Source organism: Osmerus eperlanus, chromosome 16 (assembly GCF_963692335.1).
Source record: "Osmerus eperlanus chromosome 16, fOsmEpe2.1, whole genome shotgun sequence".
Lineage (NCBI taxonomy): Eukaryota > Metazoa > Chordata > Actinopteri > Osmeriformes > Osmeridae > Osmerus > Osmerus eperlanus.
This window is the reverse complement of record NC_085033.1, coordinates 14679785-14697365: the sequence shown is the minus strand read 5'-3', so window position 1 is coordinate 14697365 and position 17581 is coordinate 14679785. Positions and strand designations below refer to the sequence as shown.

At 49.3% G+C, this 17581-nt stretch overlaps 2 protein-coding genes across 2 annotated transcripts; both read left to right on the top strand.

Annotated features, from left to right (window-relative positions):
• Positions 1-723: 723 nt before the first annotated feature.
• Positions 724-10315, top strand: LOC134035977 (EEIG family member 2-like). The gene is made up of 10 exons (XM_062480601.1): positions 724-1224; positions 2463-2583; positions 2685-2714; positions 3274-3390; positions 4429-4475; positions 6257-6507; positions 6634-6850; positions 7202-7338; positions 7822-7885; positions 8372-10315. Exons 1-10 carry the CDS (start codon positions 1079-1081, stop codon positions 8412-8414), a joined length of 1173 nt encoding a protein of 390 aa, XP_062336585.1. The 5' UTR covers positions 724-1078; the 3' UTR covers positions 8415-10315.
• A 420-nt stretch (positions 10316-10735) lies between these two features.
• Positions 10736-17517, top strand: prpf38b (pre-mRNA processing factor 38B). Its single transcript, XM_062481376.1, has 6 exons — positions 10736-11212; positions 11862-11930; positions 12169-12320; positions 12803-12863; positions 14681-14943; positions 16295-17517. Exons 1-6 carry the CDS (start codon positions 10994-10996, stop codon positions 16992-16994), a joined length of 1464 nt encoding a protein of 487 aa, XP_062337360.1. The 5' UTR covers positions 10736-10993; the 3' UTR covers positions 16995-17517.
• Positions 17518-17581: the final 64 nt, after the last annotated feature.

The window sequence follows — 17581 nt, the reverse complement described above, 5'->3', positions numbered from 1 at the left end:
GTTCTAGTGCGGTGCAGTAGAGTGTCAGTCAGAGGTACTGTAGGGTCGCCTACATCCCCATTCCTGAAAACAACATCATCACGAGACCTGTCACATCGACCCCAGAACCCATTAATAACAATGTAGCCTAGTAGTTTAGCAGAATATCGAAATATGGTGTCAGATTTTTACTTTGTAAAATAGCGCTGCTGGACCCTGGCGGGTAGTCTACTTAGGCCATGCCACGTAGGCACATTCTATAAAGAGCCTATTGTAAAATCGCTATAAATTAGCCGGTGTCTATCAATCTTGAACCTTGCTATCATTCAAAAAGTTAATACGAGACATAAACTCGAGGCAGCAGGGGGCGATGTTAAATCAAATTCTCCAGATTAATGCGCTTCTTATTTGTGAAATTCACTGTAAATTATCATCCGTCAATATTTTGCCAACACCTCTGACTTCTACTGTAGCCTTTCTGATTAGATGGCTAGCCTACCGGACATAATCAACTCAAGGTTGATTCAATCACGTTTTCCATTAGACGTAATTATATTCAAACGATAACAGTGAATGGGGTTTGAGATTAATTGGAATGTGAGGAGAGTCAAATTAGGTTAGCCTACTTGAATCAAACTGTTAACTATCGCAGAAGAGTGCAGACGATTACCTTCTGCGATAGCCTAACGTTGTCATGACGATAAACTAACTTGAATTTATTTGTCCGCCACACTGCAGTCGCGACAATATCCTACAGTAGCCTGTAGCCTGCTAAAACATATTGGTCAAATGAAAGTTGCGGAATTACGCACGTGTAGGCATATTTATAAAGTAGCATCATGCGCTAGGTTGGGCTACTTCTTCATTATTAATTCTTTATTCCTTGTTATGGGAATTTCCTGTCGTCACGAACAACTGTCGGTAACGCACGGGACGTAAGCACGGGGGTGTGGGAAGTTTTCAAACTGAGCAGCGTCGTCCTGGTAGCACGGCAGCGACCGTGTCACCACTCTGACAGTGAAAGCCAAACCTCGTTAACAGACAGTCGTTGCTAGACATCTGGGTAGAGCTGTTAACTTTATACGTTATACTAAGAGGAATGACATTCATGATGATGAAGAAGAAGAAATTTAAGTTTAAGGTGGATTTCCAGTTAGATGACCTGTCCTCGGTTCCATTTGTGAACGGAGTTATATTCTGCAAAGTGCGGCTCCTGGACGGTGGCTTTACCGAAGAGTCTTCCCGGTGAGAAACTATTTATAGCCTTCACAAGCGCGTGCTCCTATATATATGTAGGTTACCGTACTTGTTGACTTCAAATTCACTCTAAATACTGTTCAAAAATACTTTGTTTATATTGTGGACATGACAGTCTATAATAATGACCAGTAACCGTGTCATTCAATTGCCATTCGGTTGTATTTGTTTTGTGTTTGTGCTGTTGTTTTTGGTAGACGTCAAATTGATGTTGCATGGCGTTACAGTATGCCATATATCTTATAGTCAGAACTGTCATCCGAAACCACACAGCATTTTACCCCGCAGAGACTGAAGTCTACACTGTCTTTTCTGCATCGCTTTGCCTTGAAGGTTTTACTGAGTTTGTTAACCGTTCCTGAATCAAATCTGCTTTCATGAAAGGTGTAGCGGCACACCTCGCCGGATAGCTTGTATGCAGGAGACGGATTACGGACTGTAACGACATCCACTTTCTAGAGCCGTCGAAGACCCGTGTCTACGACCTGTCCCCTCATTGTCACATATCAGTTGCTACATATCACATTCCATTTGTCACGTTTCATTGACGGCTTCCGCTAGCCAGGGCTATTGGATTTCGCAAGTAAGCCCAACTAGTTTATTCTCCCCAGAGCAGTATAGAGACCAGATGTACTCTTCTCTAGTGAAGGCTGTGACAGTCTCCCTGTACATAGTCTCACACGTCAGTGCCTCTTATAGAGTGAGAGTATATTCCTGAAGAGTCCCTCAAGAGATCCTTAAAGACCCTCTGCTAGAGTCCTTACTAAGATAGTGGATCACGGAGGGTTTCTCTAAGAGAGATGCTGGATCACAAAGTGTTTCTCCAAGAGAGACTTACCCTGGATCACACTGTGTCTGACTGACCACAGAAAGACAACACGTTTCATGAGTCACAGTGTGGAGGCCGCCCGTGCCTCCGCCGCCACGACGACAGGCTGGCAGTCCCCCTGGAGCTTTCGCCATGGCAACTGCCTGCATTTTTCCAATTATGTAAACATAGAGTGACCAGTTTGGTTTCTGTCCCGTGTAGCTAACCCCAGTGTTGGTTATGGTTTGAATGTGGTCCACTGTGTCCACTAATGTGTTTCCAGTGTTTGGAGTTAGTCTACTGGTAAAGCAAATATTACCCCAAAAAACTAATGTTTTACCATATCTGTGTGTGTGTGTTTGGTGTGTGTATGCTTGCATACAAAATGTGTGTGTGTGTGTGTGCTCCTCTCCCCCAGTGTGTCAGTCCAAGCCAACTGCGTCCGCTGGAGAAAGCGTTTCTCCTTCATGTGTAAAATGAGCGCCAACGCAGGAACTGGCGTGCTGGATCCGTGTGTGTGTCGAGTCTCCGTGCGCAAGGTACAGCACACTCCCCCGCCCTGCCACACCCTGGTGACACTGCTAGCAAACCATATTGTTCCTATAATTTCACATTTCTCCCGTTTCCACATCTCTTACAGGAAATGAAGGGGGGGAAGACTTTCGCAAAGGTATTGTTGCCTCCTTTCTGATGCTTATGTCCACTAGCAGCGCTGAAAACGCTGGTGTTTTGTACGTGGGGTTCAGAAATAGGCGAGTGGCCGTTATCACAACGTCATTGACAGGAGCCTGTCCCAAGGGCAACATCACCGCTGGGCTTTGTTTAAGACCTCAGTCATTCCGTATGAAAATCATTGGCCAGTTTGTCCTGGGAGCGGGAGAGATTAGGATAGTGTTTGTTTTTGCTTCTCGGGTCTGGTTACTGATTGTCGTGACGGAGCAAGCTCTAGTCCTGACCTCTGTTAGAAAGCGAGGGTGGCTGACCAATCAGAAGCCTTGAGGGGAACCTGGCTGTTTGTAACATAGCGGGCGGTGAGAATGATTCACAGAGAGGGCCGTTCCACATGACCTCTGTCATAATTGAAAACATCCGTTCTAGAAGGATCCTCATGTGCATCCTAGAACATCATTAGCTGTAACTGATTTGTTTGTGGCCTGTATTGGGCTGTGAGGAGTGGCCTTGCATGGGCCGGTGGGTCTGATCCTGATCTGTGTTCTGCTCGTGTCCAGCTGGGCTTTGCGGATGTGAACCTGTCGGAGTTTGCTGGGTCGGGCAGCACCACGCGGAGATGTCTCCTGGAGGGCTACGACACCAAGAACACCCGACAGGACAACTCAATCCTCAAGGTACACTGAGAACACCCGATAATCTAACTCAGGGGGATCATCTGGGTTTTAAAGTGTAAATCGAGTTTTTAACTTGTTTCCAGCATAAATGGCTTATCTGGTGATTTATTTTATTATTTATAAACATTTTCATTATTTTAAGAAATCTTATCACAGGAACATTTCTTATTTTATTGGCAGCCAATGTACTTGTTTTAAGCTGATTGGGAATTTTGCCGTGTACCACCAGAGAGATATAGTATAGTATAATTGTAGTAGAGTGTAGCCTATTAGTAGGACATACAGAGAGCCTTTGGTGCTTCAGCTCACAGAGACAGAATTAGAACACACTCGTGTTGTACAGCTTCTGAGCTGGCTGACAGGGTGTGTTCTGGTTCCAGAACATGACCAGACAGTATTCTAGAATCCTCCGGTGGGAGCTGTCAGACGGGTTCTGCTGAAGGTTCTGTCCTAGAACTCTTGGAAAGTTCTTTTTTTATGAGTTCTCAGTTTTTTTGCCACGGTTGTTTCTTTTTTTAGACAATCTCATTTTCTGCCAAAACAAATACACACATGAATAAAACAAATATTGTCCTTAACATATAAATCCGTATTTCTCTAAACAACCTAAACAAATCCATCACATTGTGCAAGGAAGAAAGTAGGGAAAACAGCTAAGATGGGGGGTGCGTGTGTTGGTAATGAGACATGCTGGTGTGGGATCTGCAGGTATGTGAAGGCAAGGTGTCGCTCGCCCCGGGCCCTAGACACCTTGTGTTTACAGGTGTGTGAGAGGCAACAGTTACCAGGGGGTGTCGTCACTGCCTGATGAGGGTGGGAGGTAGACTGTCTCTCAGCAGGTGAGGGTGGGAGGTAGACTGGCTCTCAGCAGGTGAGGGTGGGAGGTAGACTGGCTCTCAGCAGGTGAGGGTGGGAGGTAGACTGGCTCTCAGCAGGTGAGGGTGGGAGGTAGACTGGCTTTCAGCAGGTGAGGGTGGGAGGTAGACTGGCTCTCAGTGTGACTGCAGTGACACCTGTGTTTTCCCTGTCCTCCCCCAGGTCGTCATCACCACACAGCTCATGTCTGGGGACCCCTGCTTCAAAACGTAAGGACGCCTCCGCCTGCCTGCAGCTTGCTTTGTGTCTGGTAGTCTGTCTGGTAGTCTGTCTGGTAGTCAGTCGGTTAGTCTTGTTAGTCAACCAGTCTTTCATGGCAGCAAACTTAGAGTTCGAACATAACACACCCACAGAAGTGGCTAAAAGTCTGATCAACTCTAAACAATCAAGTATTTTCACCGGCGTTCATGTTGACTGGCAACTTAACTGTGGTCTGTTGTGGTCTTCTCTGCAGCTTGTGTGTGCAAGTAGTGTCTGTGTGTGCAGGCTGTCTCGTTCCAGCAAGCCTAACCACAGTCTGCTGGTTGAAACAGGAAACGGCATGCCACACTTCCTGTCTGTCAGTCAGTTGCTGCTCTGCTAGCTACCTGGGGTTTGATCCTTTATTCAAGGGCTTGTATGTGTTCGGTATTTGTATTCTCTCAATAAGTACTGAGAATATCTCTGGACAGACACAAGGTTGTTCTGGGGATCGAACCTCCAACCTTCAGCATCTACCGCCAGACCAAAGAGGAATGAGGTTCTTTGTAGCAGTTGGTTGATCACAACACTTCTGTTCTGTCTGCAGACACACATGCACACACACATATTAAGTTTACTTACACACTGTCTCCCACTTTGTCTGAAAACTTTTAGCTGCGTCACTCCCACAAACACTCCCTCTTTCTAGGAAACACACACACACACCTTACACAGACCACACACACACAAAACACACCACACACACACACCACACACAGCAGCAGAGTAAAGAGTAAACTGCAGGAAGGTGTTGATGTTGCTGGAGAGGAAGTGGGGGACATCAATCATTCATGATCATCAGATCTGGGGCAGCTACAGAACACCAAAATATCAGAATGTAATCAAGGTGTATTTGATTCGCCTCCTAGTTCCTCCCTGTCCTGTCCTCGTGGTGCTGATCCAAACATTTTGTTGTGTTGGGTGAATTTAATCATGGTGAGGTGTATAGCTCAGTGGTTAAAGCACCTGGTTGCAGGTTGAAGAAAACGACCCCTGTGCTGTTTGTAACTTAGTAGAGTTAGTTTTCCAGCAGCAGTACAGAGGGGGGGGGGGGGGGGGGGGCACATGATAGGACAAGGTTGTCATCTCTTCATGGAGGAAGAGACGGTGGGTTTGACAAGAAGGAATCATCTGTTGTTTCTCCTCACACTTTCAACAATGTTGCCTTGTCATGAAAGAGATTACGCACACATTCACGTACTTGTGTGTGTATATGCGTATGCTCGTGTGTGTGCGTGTGTGTGTAGATCAGTGTGTGTCTTGGCTGTCCTCCTACGCAGAGTGACTCAGAGTGTGTCTAGGGCGTCAGGCTGCACCATTAAGGAGACGCTGAGAAGCTCCACCCTGTCTCCTGTTCTTCTCTTCTTCTCTCTCTCTGACTGTAGCGTACTTTCCCTGTGAATCCCCCCCCTCCTTCTCCCCCACGCGCCTCCTCACCGCCTGTCACTCAGTCTCTCTCCTCAGTTCAGTCTCTCTCCTCAGTTCAGTCTCTCTCCTCAGTACAAGGCTGTCTGGATGCTTCTAACCTCCTCTCTCACCTGCTCCTGTTCTCTGATAAGGCTTGATGGATGAGTGGTGTTCAGAAGGACTTTGGTCCTACAGGACGGTGACGGATGGGACTAGAGGTTAGAGGCAGGAGGGACCATTCCAGCATCTACTGTAGCTTCTGTATACGAGGATTTCACTGGTGTCCCTGTCTTATGATGTCACTGCTGTCCCTCTCTGATGATGTCACTCTGTCCCCCCACAGCCCCCCGTCCACCGCCATGACCCTGGGCTTCCAGCCGGCCGAGGCAGAGCGCCTCCTGGAGGAGCGGAGGGGAGGGGACACACACACGCCCTCACACACACACACGCCCTCACACACACACACGCCCTCACACACACACTGCCCCGCCTCCGCAGAGAGTCCCAGGAAGAGTGCGTCTGTCCCCGATGAGCTGGTGGGACGAGGACACTCCAGAACCTCCAGCTACGCCAGCCAGCAGTCCAAGATCTCAGGTACACACACAGTACTCATACACACACACACATATACAGTACTCATGCACACACACACACACACACACGCACACACACACACACACACACACACTGGAGAGTGATTCTCCATCTCCTCTCCCACAGGCTACAGCACAGGCCATTCACGCTCCTCCAGCCTGACGGAGCTCTCCCATAGGAGGAACCCCTCGGCAGGCTCCGCCTCCACGGGCATCAGCAGCATTCCGGAGCCCAGCGAGCAGGCGGGGGAGGGCGGGGAGAGGGAGGCGCGGGCCACGCCCCCGGTGCTGGTCCACCTCACCTCACCCAGCAAGACCTCGTCGTCCTCGGAGAGACTGTGCAGGTAACACACGCTCACGTACACACACGCTCTAACACATACTCTCACACACACTCTTAACACATGTTCATATACACACACAATGCTGCCATTTGACCTGAGCAACCCTCTAATGTCCCTCACTTTCTTCCCCTCCTCTTCTCCTCCTCCTCCTCCCCTCCTCCTCCTCCTCCTCTTCCTCTTCCTCTTCCTCTTCCTCTTCCTCTTCCTCCTCTCCTCCTATTCCCCTCCTCCCCTCCTCCTCCTCCTCCTCTCCTCCTCCTCCTCCTCCTCCCCACCTCCTCCTCCTCTCCTCCTCCTCTCCTCCTCTTCCCCTCCTCCTCCCCTGCCCTCCTCCCCTCCTCCTCCTCCCAGACACCCGGTGAAGCAGAGCTCGGTGGAGTGCCAGCTGAAGAGGGTGGATGCCACCAGGGTGGATGCTGACGACATTGTGGAGATGATCCTGCAGAGCCAGGACTTCAGCCCTGGCGAGCTGGACTCCAGCGCTGAGGGTGAGTTCCCTGAAGCCCCTCACCCTGGGTTAGGGTCAGGGTCAGCTAGGGTTAGTTGGGTTAGGGTTAGCCTCAGACTAACTGCAGATCATGGGTAGAACATTAGCCTACTGCAACATACAAGGTTTTAGACATTTTCTTCTCAGGCTAGCAAAGTTAGCCTCAGACAAAATAATACAACCAGGCAAAGTAAAGTAAGTAAGTACAGAAACTAACAGCAATGTTATTTCAAGCATTTCTCAATCACAATGGAGCTTTTTGAAGGTTATTTTTAGACTTCCTATAAAGAAAGCTAGTGTAGCTGCTCTACTGTTTACAGAGACAAGTCATCTGTTTATAGGTTGCCTAGCAACCAGCCGTGAGCCATTTTCACTGCACGACCTTGCATTGACTCACAGAGTCTTAATGGTGCATGTGTTTGTGTCCAAATGTCTTGTTCTTGTTTGTGTGTGTGTGTGTGTTTATTTGTGTGTGTCTCCACAGAGGAGGGCCTCCGGCTGTTTGTTGGTCCGGGTGGCAGCACTGCTCTGGGCAGCCAGCACACCAGGTCAGAGTGATTATATGACCAGGAATATGTAGTGCTACGGCAGGAATACCCTGCACAGCGTATCTCTGAATTTAAACTGTGACAAGCCCTGCTTCACACGTTTGAGTGAGACGTTAACTGGGATGTTAGTAAGAACTGAAGAGGAGTTGGTACTGAAATAGCACATTGTACTGAATGTGTGTGTGTGTGTGTGTGTGTACATGACAAGGGGGGTTGAGGGGTGGGTGGGGAGAGAAGAACAGATATAAACTGTGACGCTTTGCATCTGTCATCTGTACATGTTCTAGACAACAAGGGGCTTAGCCGGGAACCAGTTGAGGATTTTGTTCCGGATCCAGCATATTTCAGATGACAGTTTGTGGGAGGGAGGGTGGGGATTTCAGACTTTTACAAGGAGAGTGATAATAGGAGTAATGTTGTTTTTGTAGCGTTTGGATGTGTGTGGGTCCCACTCAGCTGATTGGTGCTTGTGGCGTTGTCTTTCAGGGTCGGAACCGGAGCGTTTGAGCAGGTGGTGATTAAGCGCTAGGACCAGGGGGCCGACGGGGGGGGCTGGGACCAAGGGGGCCGGGGGGGGCCGAGAAGGTGCCCTTACTCTGAGTCTGAAGGGGAGGGAGGGGGGGGGGAGGGCAGGAGGAGGGACATGAGGAAGAAGAATGTCAGGAGACAACAGCAGCAGTTGTCCTCCAACCTCCCTTTCTCCACCCCCCTCCTTCCCCCCCTCCATTTCTCCCTCCTTCACCCCTTCCCGAAAGGACAGTTGTTGGACAGTGCGACCCCCCCGCCCCCTCGGCGGTGACCAGTTCCTGAGCCGCTCTGTCTCCGTGGTGACGGGGGAGAGGGGAGCAGGAAGGTGTCTCCCATCTGAGAGAGGACATGAGGGTGAGAGTCATGTGTCCCTCTCCATCCACAGTGGAAACATTTCCTGCACATCAGTTCAGAAATGCTGACAGAAGCAGGGAAGGACTATTGTTTTCACTTGTTTCAAAGTTATGCAAAAAAATGGAAATATAAAATCGTAGTTTTTGAATGTTTCGTTTCTTCTTCCTCTGCAGGAATAATGTTCCTTAGTTCTTGTTGCTTGGTACGTTGCTGCTTGATACTGTGTGTTAATACACACATACACCCACACACATACACACACATTTACCTGTGTTGACAGATTGATAATGAGAAGCAGCTCAGCGTTCATAAGAAGGTGGTTTCTCTTGCGTCCGTGACCTTAAAACTGACAAAGAGAATCCCTGGAACGGCCTCTCCTGTTGTTCACGCAGAACACAGGGAGAGGCTGCTGTCTCTGTTTTCATTATTCATCTGTTAGAAACTTAAGATGCAGAGGCTTATGCAAGCACACAGGCACAGATGGGTCTGGTGTCCTGGCTCATGGAGGTGAAGCGATTGAGAGGGAGAGAGATGGAGAGAGCGAGGGACAGAAAGAAAGAGGGAGAGAGAGCAAGAGAAGGAAAGAAAGAGGGAGAGAGCAAGGAAAGAAAGAGAGAGAGGGAGGGAGGGAGGGAGGGAGCCAGGGAAGGAAAGAGAGGGAGAGAGCCAGGGAGGAAAGGAAGGAAGGAAAGGAAAGAAAGGGAGAGAGTGTGAGGGAGTGGAAAAAAATAGGGAGGGAGAAAATAAGGGGGAAAGAGAGAGGGAGGGAAAGGGAATGAGTAAAGGAGGGGGGACCCATCGAACCCATTTAACAGTTCAAGTTTCATGAAGTGTTGTACTCTAGCTGGTGAGGATTCTGTAAGAGTAAGCTGCTGTTAAGCTTGGGCTGAATGAGGGATGGTTTAAAAAAAAAAACGGACTTTCAAAAGGGTTATTGGTGAGGGTATGTGTACTTTTCAGTAAAGGAACTAAACTAACTGGTACAACAGGAGTTGTATGAACCACTGGAGGAGACGCGAAACAAATGTACATGCAAGTCTAGACGTGACTATTTCAATGCACTTAATGCAGGTTGATTGGTTTGTATACAGTGTTTTGTTTGTATGATGGTGTGTTACAGTTTCAGAGTTTGTCAGCGATGCTGTGTAATGTGATTAAGGGTGTTTCAGGCACACTGATACCAGACTGTGTTGATTATGTCTGTTTGTAGATTTATATTAATTTCAATGCAAAGAAATCTCAGAAAGAGAGGGTAATATTAATTTATTGTAATATAAAAATAACAAAATAATGAGAAATGATGGTCATTTGAATGTGTCATTGCTGTGTTGCTAGTAAAGTAGCCTGAGTTATGTAATGTGGCCATGATGAACACCGTGTGTAAAACTCAGCTGACATGGTAGCTGTTTAAAGACTCACAAGTGCCTCTTCCACAGTGTTTGTAATCTTGAATATCTAAATGTGGGTATTTTTAACTTTGAAATTCAAATTCTTACAAACTATAGTATGACACTGTAGGTGAATAAAACATTCTCAATTTAAAAGAAAGAGAAATATTGTTTGTTTTGTACTTTTTTCCCGACCCAGATTTGAATTTCTGAAGCTTGAATTTTTCTTCATAAAATTTTTGGGATCTGAATTTTACTGTTCAAATTTCAGCAACCTGAATTTCTGAACATTTTATTTTTGCATCTGATTTTATTTTTTACATTGAAATAAATTAATATTTCAATTTTATAGAGGAATTCAAAACCAACAAATTGCCTTCAATTCAAAACATTATGTCACTGATTTTCTTCCATACTTTAAGCTATTCTTTGTCAGTTATTATCAGTTATTATTATTTTTTTACCTATGAACGTGATTCACACAAGAAGATTCAATTCGCTGATAAGATTAAAAAAATGACTCGTCAACTGCAACAACAAGCACACAGCAGCTAGCCTGTCATCGCTATCTGCATTTCATGACATTGTCCACTAGGGGTGTGTTGATAGATTGATCTCGGTGGCAACCAGCCAGCACAGCAGCCTACAGACAGTAGTCTGGACTAGAGGCGCGGAGTAGGACTTAAACGTTATTATCGGTTCTGTATAAGTATTTGTTTATAGCCGTAACGATTGTAAGATAAGTATTTTGATGTTCATGGCGTTATAGTCAAAGATATCGCTTGTTTAAGCTAGACGCTTTTTCGGGCCACATTTCGCCAGGCAGCGTGCCTGCAACATGGCTAACAACACAGCGGCCGGGAACCAGCAACAAGCACAGGCCGTCTGCAAGCCTACCGCTGGAAAACATGGAAACGTCTTGCCTCTGTGGGGCAACGAAAAGACTATGAACTTGAATCCTATGATCCTCACCAACGTGCTATCATCTCCATATTTCAAAGTTCAGCTATATGAACTTAAAACCTACCATGAGGTCGTGGACGAAATATATTTCAAGGTAACGGGACTCGTTTGGTTGCTAGTTAGCGAGTAGTGCTATAGCTGGCTTGCTACGCGAAGCAGCGATTCTTGGGTATAGAAGAACTATAAATGAGGAAGTGCTATGTTTTACTGGCGTGTTTACTAGATAGCGGTTTAATTCACTACGGACAAGCTAACAAAGTATAGTAATTAAAACAAGTGTTTTCAAATTTAGTTAGCCGGCTATGTTGACTAGCTAACAAGCTAGTTCTTAGCTTGCTACACCATTAGCTTGCTAGTGTTAGCCAACGTTACGACATCCACTTGTTTTTGTGTGGCTGTTTATTCCAATGTTACATGCTCGCTTACTTACGGGTTTGCTAATATACCTACTGAACTTGACAACGTTACTCATCTAGGTAAGTATCTCGTTATATAACATAACTACTTAGTGTTACCTGCACACTAGGTCTAGCGGGCTATCCTAACTGCAGAGATTAGCCATAGTTGGCGGCAAATGTCTATTCACTGATTAACACGCTAGGCTAGCTAGCTAGTGTTATGTAAGTCGGAGGCAAACGTTGTCTGTACGTTGTTCGTCGCCACCGCACGATAATCACATGCTAAACAGATCGCATCCAAGTGGCTGTATTCTTCCGTGAATAATTTTTTCCACCCAATTTCAGGTAAATCATGTAGAGCCCTGGGAAAAGGGTAGCCGGAAGACTGCGGGGCAGACAGGAATGTGCGGAGGGGTAAGTTAGAAGTACGTGCCTTTTACCTTCCCCTCCCTATACCCTAGAGAGACGGCTCATGACCCTGTCAAACAACTCCTAATGTCCGAGCGCCATTTCGAAGACAAGTCTCGGTTATGTCAAAGTGCCACTAGTGTATTAGGCCTAAACCAAACAGGCCCGGATAACTAAACCTCAGGGTTTTTTTTTTGTTTCAGTTTTTTAAACCGATGTACCCCTTTTTCTTTCTTCTCCACAGGTGCGTGGCGTAGGCACCGGCGGTATTGTGTCCACAGCTTTTTGCCTACTTTACAAGCTGTTCACGCTCAAGCTCACTCGCAAGCAGGTGATGGGTCTAATCACACACTCAGACTCGCCCTACATCAGAGCGCTTGGCTTCATGTACATAAGGTAAGAAGGATGGACGTGAGTGGACAGATAGATTTACATTTAGTCATTTAGCAGACGCTCTTATCCAGAGCGACTTACAGTAAGTACAGGGACATTCCCCCCGAGGCAAGGCTGGGAATCGAACTGGCAACCTTCAAATTACTAGCCCGACTCCCTCACCACTCAGCCATCTGACTCCCAGATAGATAGATGGTTAGATCAATATAGTTTATTAAAAAAAATCAACTTGACTTCCAGAAAAGACCGATGTGTCATGTAATGGCAAATATCAAATGATGAGTTGTTGAATTCTTTGGGTAGTGTGTTTTGCGTAGTTCAGGAGGAATACTATGCAGTAGTTATGCTGCAAGCATCATTCTATAAGTCCCAAAGTAACATAGATTGTGAGAGTAGTAGACTCTCTGGGACAACTGTTATACTGTGCTCATCAGTTATAGTAGAGTGCATTTGAAGGTATATATTTCTGTTGTCCCTCTGCCCAGATACACCCAGCCACCTCCGGACCTAGTGGACTGGTACGATGGCTTCCTGGATGATGAGGAGGTATGTCCACACCGGTAATCCTCTCCTGCTTCCTCACTCCCAGCAGTCACATGACACATGGCACATGACACACACACCTCAAGCAAAACAGAACAACAACCCTCAATGTCCTCTCTCCCTTATTGTGATGCTCCTGGCTGATTTTTCACCTCTGCCTTCATTTGGCTTAACTGTCCACCAGTCGGATCCCTGTTAAAGTTGAGTAGCTAGTTTACTGCTGTGAAGCGCTCTGTCAGGGTAAGTATTCATGACGTAGCCTCACCATGTAGCACAAGGCATGCCCTTTACCTATGCCCTTCACCAGATGTAATCAGGACTTGTTGCACAAACCGAAATTTAGAGAAATAAAATAATTGTAACCCCCCCCCCCACACACACACACACACACACACACTCACTGAAACCTAGAATCCCCAACCTAGATGTTTCTCACAGAAACGAGACGTTCTTCACCGAGCTGAAATGCGTAGGTGAAGTTTCCAACACATTTTTAACCCTTCACAACGCTCTCACACTTCCTGTTTCTCTCTATCCATCTCTCTCTATCCATCTCTTTATCCTCCATCTCTTTCTCTATCCTCCATCTCTCTCTCTCTATCCTCCATCTCTCTCTATCCTCCATCTCTCTCTCTCTATCCTCCATCTCTCTCTCTATCCTTCATCTCTCTTTGTCTATCCTTCATCTCTCTTTCTTTCTCTATCCATCTCTCTCTTTCTCTTTCCTTCATCTCTTTTTTTATCCTTCATCTGTCTTTCTCTATCCATCTCTCTCTCTTTCTCTATCCTTTATGTCTTTGTCTATCCTTCATCTCTCTCTTTCTCTATCCTTCATCTCTCTCTCTATCCATCTCTCTATCCATCTCTCTCTTTCTCTACCCTTCATCTTTCTCTATCTCCCTCTGTCTCTCTGTCTCCATCTCTTACTCGCCCCCTCACCCCCCCCCCACACACCCCCTCACACTAGATATGTGAGGAGAACAGCATCACAGGTCCCTCCTCAGCCCCCCCCCCCCCTCCACAAATCCTCCCATTTGATTGTCGAGACTGTGCAACCAGGCCTACCTTGTTCTGATGCATTATAAATGAACTCATCATGACTGACCTCATACCCAACTGGCTAATTCCCCTGTTCTCTTCTTTAGATGCCCATTGCGCAGCAAGGGAATTGGATATTGTATCTCAGCACTGTTGGGTTGCGTGTGTGAGTGCAAAACGGCTGTTCTCTACCCTCCTAGAACTGGTTTCTGTTCAACTGGTGTGCTACTAGTTACCTGCCTAGCTAAGGTCCTCCTCATGTCTGTGCTGGCTCTGGGAGACCACAGCCCTCCCTCCCCTGCCTGGTCCCTGGAGGACTGGAGGGGGGGCTGGTCTAGCTGGGGCGTTGGCCGCTCAGTGGGGGGGGCCCGGTGGGTCTCCCAGTGTAAACACAGTCTCTGAGGATAGACAGACTCAGTTCAGATGACAGAAAAATAAGGAACATTTTTAATCCCAAACTTTTCTTTCATACGTTAGTTTCCCACTGTTTAGATTCTGCAACAGCTACTGAACTGAACTTACACCAAGCACATTTGACTAGTTTGATGGACTAAAGCTAGATGAAAACATAGGTGAAGGGTCAGTACTTGGTCATCACAAAAAACTCCTGAGTTCTCTACATCAGACATGGAGGCCAGCACTGAAGAAGAAAAACCAAAACAGACTAGGAAGTGATGTCATTTCCTTTTGTTGTTGTTGTTTTTTTGAGACACTCCGTCACTGTCCTGGCTGGCGTCGACTAATAAAGTTGTGGTTGGCCCCGCCCCTCCGTGTGTCTCCAGGAGCTGGACGTGAAGGCAGGCGGGGGCTGTGTGATGACCGTCGGAGAGATGCTGCGCTCCTTCCTCACCAAGCTAGAGTGGTTCTCCACCCTGTTCCCCCGCATCCCCGTGCCCGTCCAGAAGATGATCGACCAGCAGATGAAGGCCCGGCCCCGGAAGGTTCCGCAGAACGAGGGGAAGGTGGAAGAAGAGGAGGACGAGGAGGAGGAGGAGACCGGGGGGGAAGACCTGGGGAGGCCGGGGGTGGAGCGACGGAGGTCCAGGTAAGGGGAGCTGGAGGGTGTTGTGGTCTGGGGGAGGTGTTGGGGGAGGGTGTCGTGGTCCGGGGGGGGAGGGTGTCGTGGTCCGGGGGGGGAGGGTGTCGTGGTCCGGGGGGGAGGGTGTCGTGGTCCGGGGGGGAGGGTGTCGTGGTCCGGGGGGGAGGGTGTCGTGGTCCGGAGGGGAGGGTGTCGTGGTCCGGAGGGGAGGGTGTCGTGGTCCGGAGGGGAGGGTGTCGTGGTCCGGGGGGGAGGGTGTCGTGGTCCGGGGGGGAGGGTGTCGTGGTCCGGGGGGAGGGTGTCGTGGTCCGGAGGGGAGGGTGTCGTGGTCCGGGGGGGAGGGTGTCGTGGTCCGGGGGGGAGGGTGTCGTGGTCCGGAGGGGAGGGTGTCGTGGTCCGGGGGGGAGGGTGTCGTGGTCCGGGGGGAGGGTGTCGTGGTCCGGGGGGAGGGTGTCGTGGTCCGGGGGGAGGGTGTCGTGGTCCGGGGGGGAGGGTGTCGTGGTCCGGGGGGGAGGGTGTCGTGGTCCGGGGGGAGGGTGTCGTGGTCCGGGGGGAGGGTGTCGTGGTCCGGGGGGGAGGGTGTCGTGGTCCGGGGGGGAGGGTGTCGTGGTCCGGGGGGGAGGGTGTCGTGGTCCGGGGGGAGGGTGTCGTGATCCGGGGGGGAGGGTGTCGTGGTCCGGGGGGGAGGGTTCTGCTGCTCTGCCATGCTAAAGCTGGTTAGGGGTGATGAGAGGCAACTGTTAACTGATGTTCTTGTGCTGTCATTCTCTCCCCTTTACGCTTTCTTCTCTCTCTCTGTCCCACCTCTCTCTCTCTGTCCCACCCCTCTCTCTGTCCCATCCCTCTCTCTCTGTCCCACCCCTCTCTCTGTCCCACCTCTCTCTCTGTCCCATCCCTCTCTCTGTCCCATCCCTCTCTCTGTCCCACCCCTCTCTGTCCCACCTCTCTCTCTGTCCCACCCCTCTCTGTCCCACCTCTCTCTCTGTCCCACCCCTCTCTGTCCCACCTCTCTCTCTCTGTCCCACCTCTCTCTCTCTGTCCCACCTCTCTCTCTCTGTCCCACCCCTCTCTCTCTGTCCCACCCCTCTCTCTCTGTCCCACCTCTCTCTCTCTGTCCCACCCCTCTCTCTCTGTCCCACCTCTCTCTCTCTGTCCCACCTCTCTCTCTCTGTCCCACCCCTCTCTCTCTGTCCCACCTCTCTCTCTCTGTCCCACCTCTCTCTCTCTGTCCCACCTCTCTCTCTCTGTCCCACCTCTCTCTCTCTGTCCCACCTCTCTCTCTCTGTCCCACCCCTCTCTCTCTGTCCCACCTCTCTCTCTCTGTCCCACCCCTCTCTCTCTGTCCCACCTCTCTCAGGTCCCCCAGGAGAACTCCGAGCCCCCGCCGCTCCCCCAAGCGCTCCAGGAGCCGGAGTCACCACCGCGACCGGCACGGCGCCAGCTTCGACAACGAGCTGGAGCGGGAGCGGGACCGTCAGAAGAAGGAGAAGGAGAGGGGGGGTGGAGACAGGGGAGACAGGGAGAGGGGGGGGGGAGACAGGGAGAGGGGGGGGGGGGACAGGATCCGCGAACGCCGCCACAGCGCCAGCCGAGAGCGGCGCGGTGACCGGAAGGAGAAGGAGAAGGACGGGGGAGGAGAGAACGACCGGAGCAAGAGAAAGGACAGGGACCACCACAAGGGCAGCGACAGGGAGAGGAGCAGGGGGGAGAGGAGCAGGGGGGAGACGGAGGAGAGGAGGGGACACAAGGAGGAGAGGGAGGACAGGGGGGGGAGGCACAGGGAGGAGAGGAAGGCCAAGCGCTCCAGCAGGAGCAGGAGCAGGGAGAGGAGGCACAAGGCGGAGAGGGGGGAGGAGAAGAGCAGGAAGAAGGACAAGGAGAGGGAGAGGAGCAGCGCCAGCAGGGAGCGGGAGGGGGAGCCGCGCGCTCACAAGCACAGCGCCAGCAAGGAGCGCCACCGGCAGAGAGAGTCCAATAACGGGAAGGAGCCGGGTCGCCACGCGGAGAGAGAGAGGGTGGAGAGAACGACGCATGGAAGCAGGGCTGACTCGCCCTAGCCCCTCTCTCCTCCTCACACACATCTATCCCTTCATCCCTCTCTCTTTTTCTCTCCTTTCTTACTTTTTTCTTTTTTTTACCTGATTGTCTAGTATGTCATGTGTATGAAAACAAAAAAAGTTAAAACTGAGAACAAGTCATTAGCACAACAAACACCTGGACTGGTCATGTCTTGGCCGATGTGATGTTGTTTAATGTAGAACTCTCTCTCCTTTCCTCCCTCGCTGTCTTGGCCAGTCCTCATCTGAGACGACTGAAAATGAGAGGTGGGGGGGGGAGGCATTTTAATTTTTTTTTATGATTTGTTTTGTTTTTTTCCCTCTCTCTTTCTCTGGGAAGTTCCAAACAGCTTTGTACATACTGGTTGTAAGAATGTTTTAAACCTGTAGAGCTGCCAGCCAGGATGGGTTTGGATGTGTCACCTTCTGACCCCGCCCACCATCGCGCTGTATTTGGCTTATTGCTCTGTTGCATTTTGTTTTCTAATAAAATAAAATCCAAACTACTTTTATGGAAGGAACATCCTGTGTGTGTGTGGTTGAGTTCTATTTCAAGGGCTTCGTTAACGGGAGTGTGCTGGCAGGAG

What these genes read in the sequence shown, in the direction of transcription:
- LOC134035977 (XM_062480601.1), top strand. Translation starts at nt 1,079, where the DNA reads ATGACATTCATGATGATGAAGAAGAAGAAATTTAAGTTTAAGGTGGAT. An exon ending in GGGGACCCCTGCTTCAAAAC is followed by an intron (nt 4,476 to 6,256) that starts GTAAGGACGCCT and finishes GTCCCCCCACAG; the next exon opens with CCCCCCGTCCACCGCCATGA. An exon ending in GCTGGACTCCAGCGCTGAGG is followed by an intron (nt 7,339 to 7,821) that starts GTGAGTTCCCTG and finishes GTGTCTCCACAG; the next exon opens with AGGAGGGCCTCCGGCTGTTT.
- prpf38b (XM_062481376.1), top strand. Translation starts at nt 10,994, where the DNA reads ATGGCTAACAACACAGCGGCCGGGAACCAGCAACAAGCACAGGCCGTC. An exon ending in AGACAGGAATGTGCGGAGGG is followed by an intron (nt 11,931 to 12,168) that starts GTAAGTTAGAAG and finishes TCTTCTCCACAG; the next exon opens with GTGCGTGGCGTAGGCACCGG. An exon ending in GCTTCCTGGATGATGAGGAG is followed by an intron (nt 12,864 to 14,680) that starts GTATGTCCACAC and finishes GTGTGTCTCCAG; the next exon opens with GAGCTGGACGTGAAGGCAGG.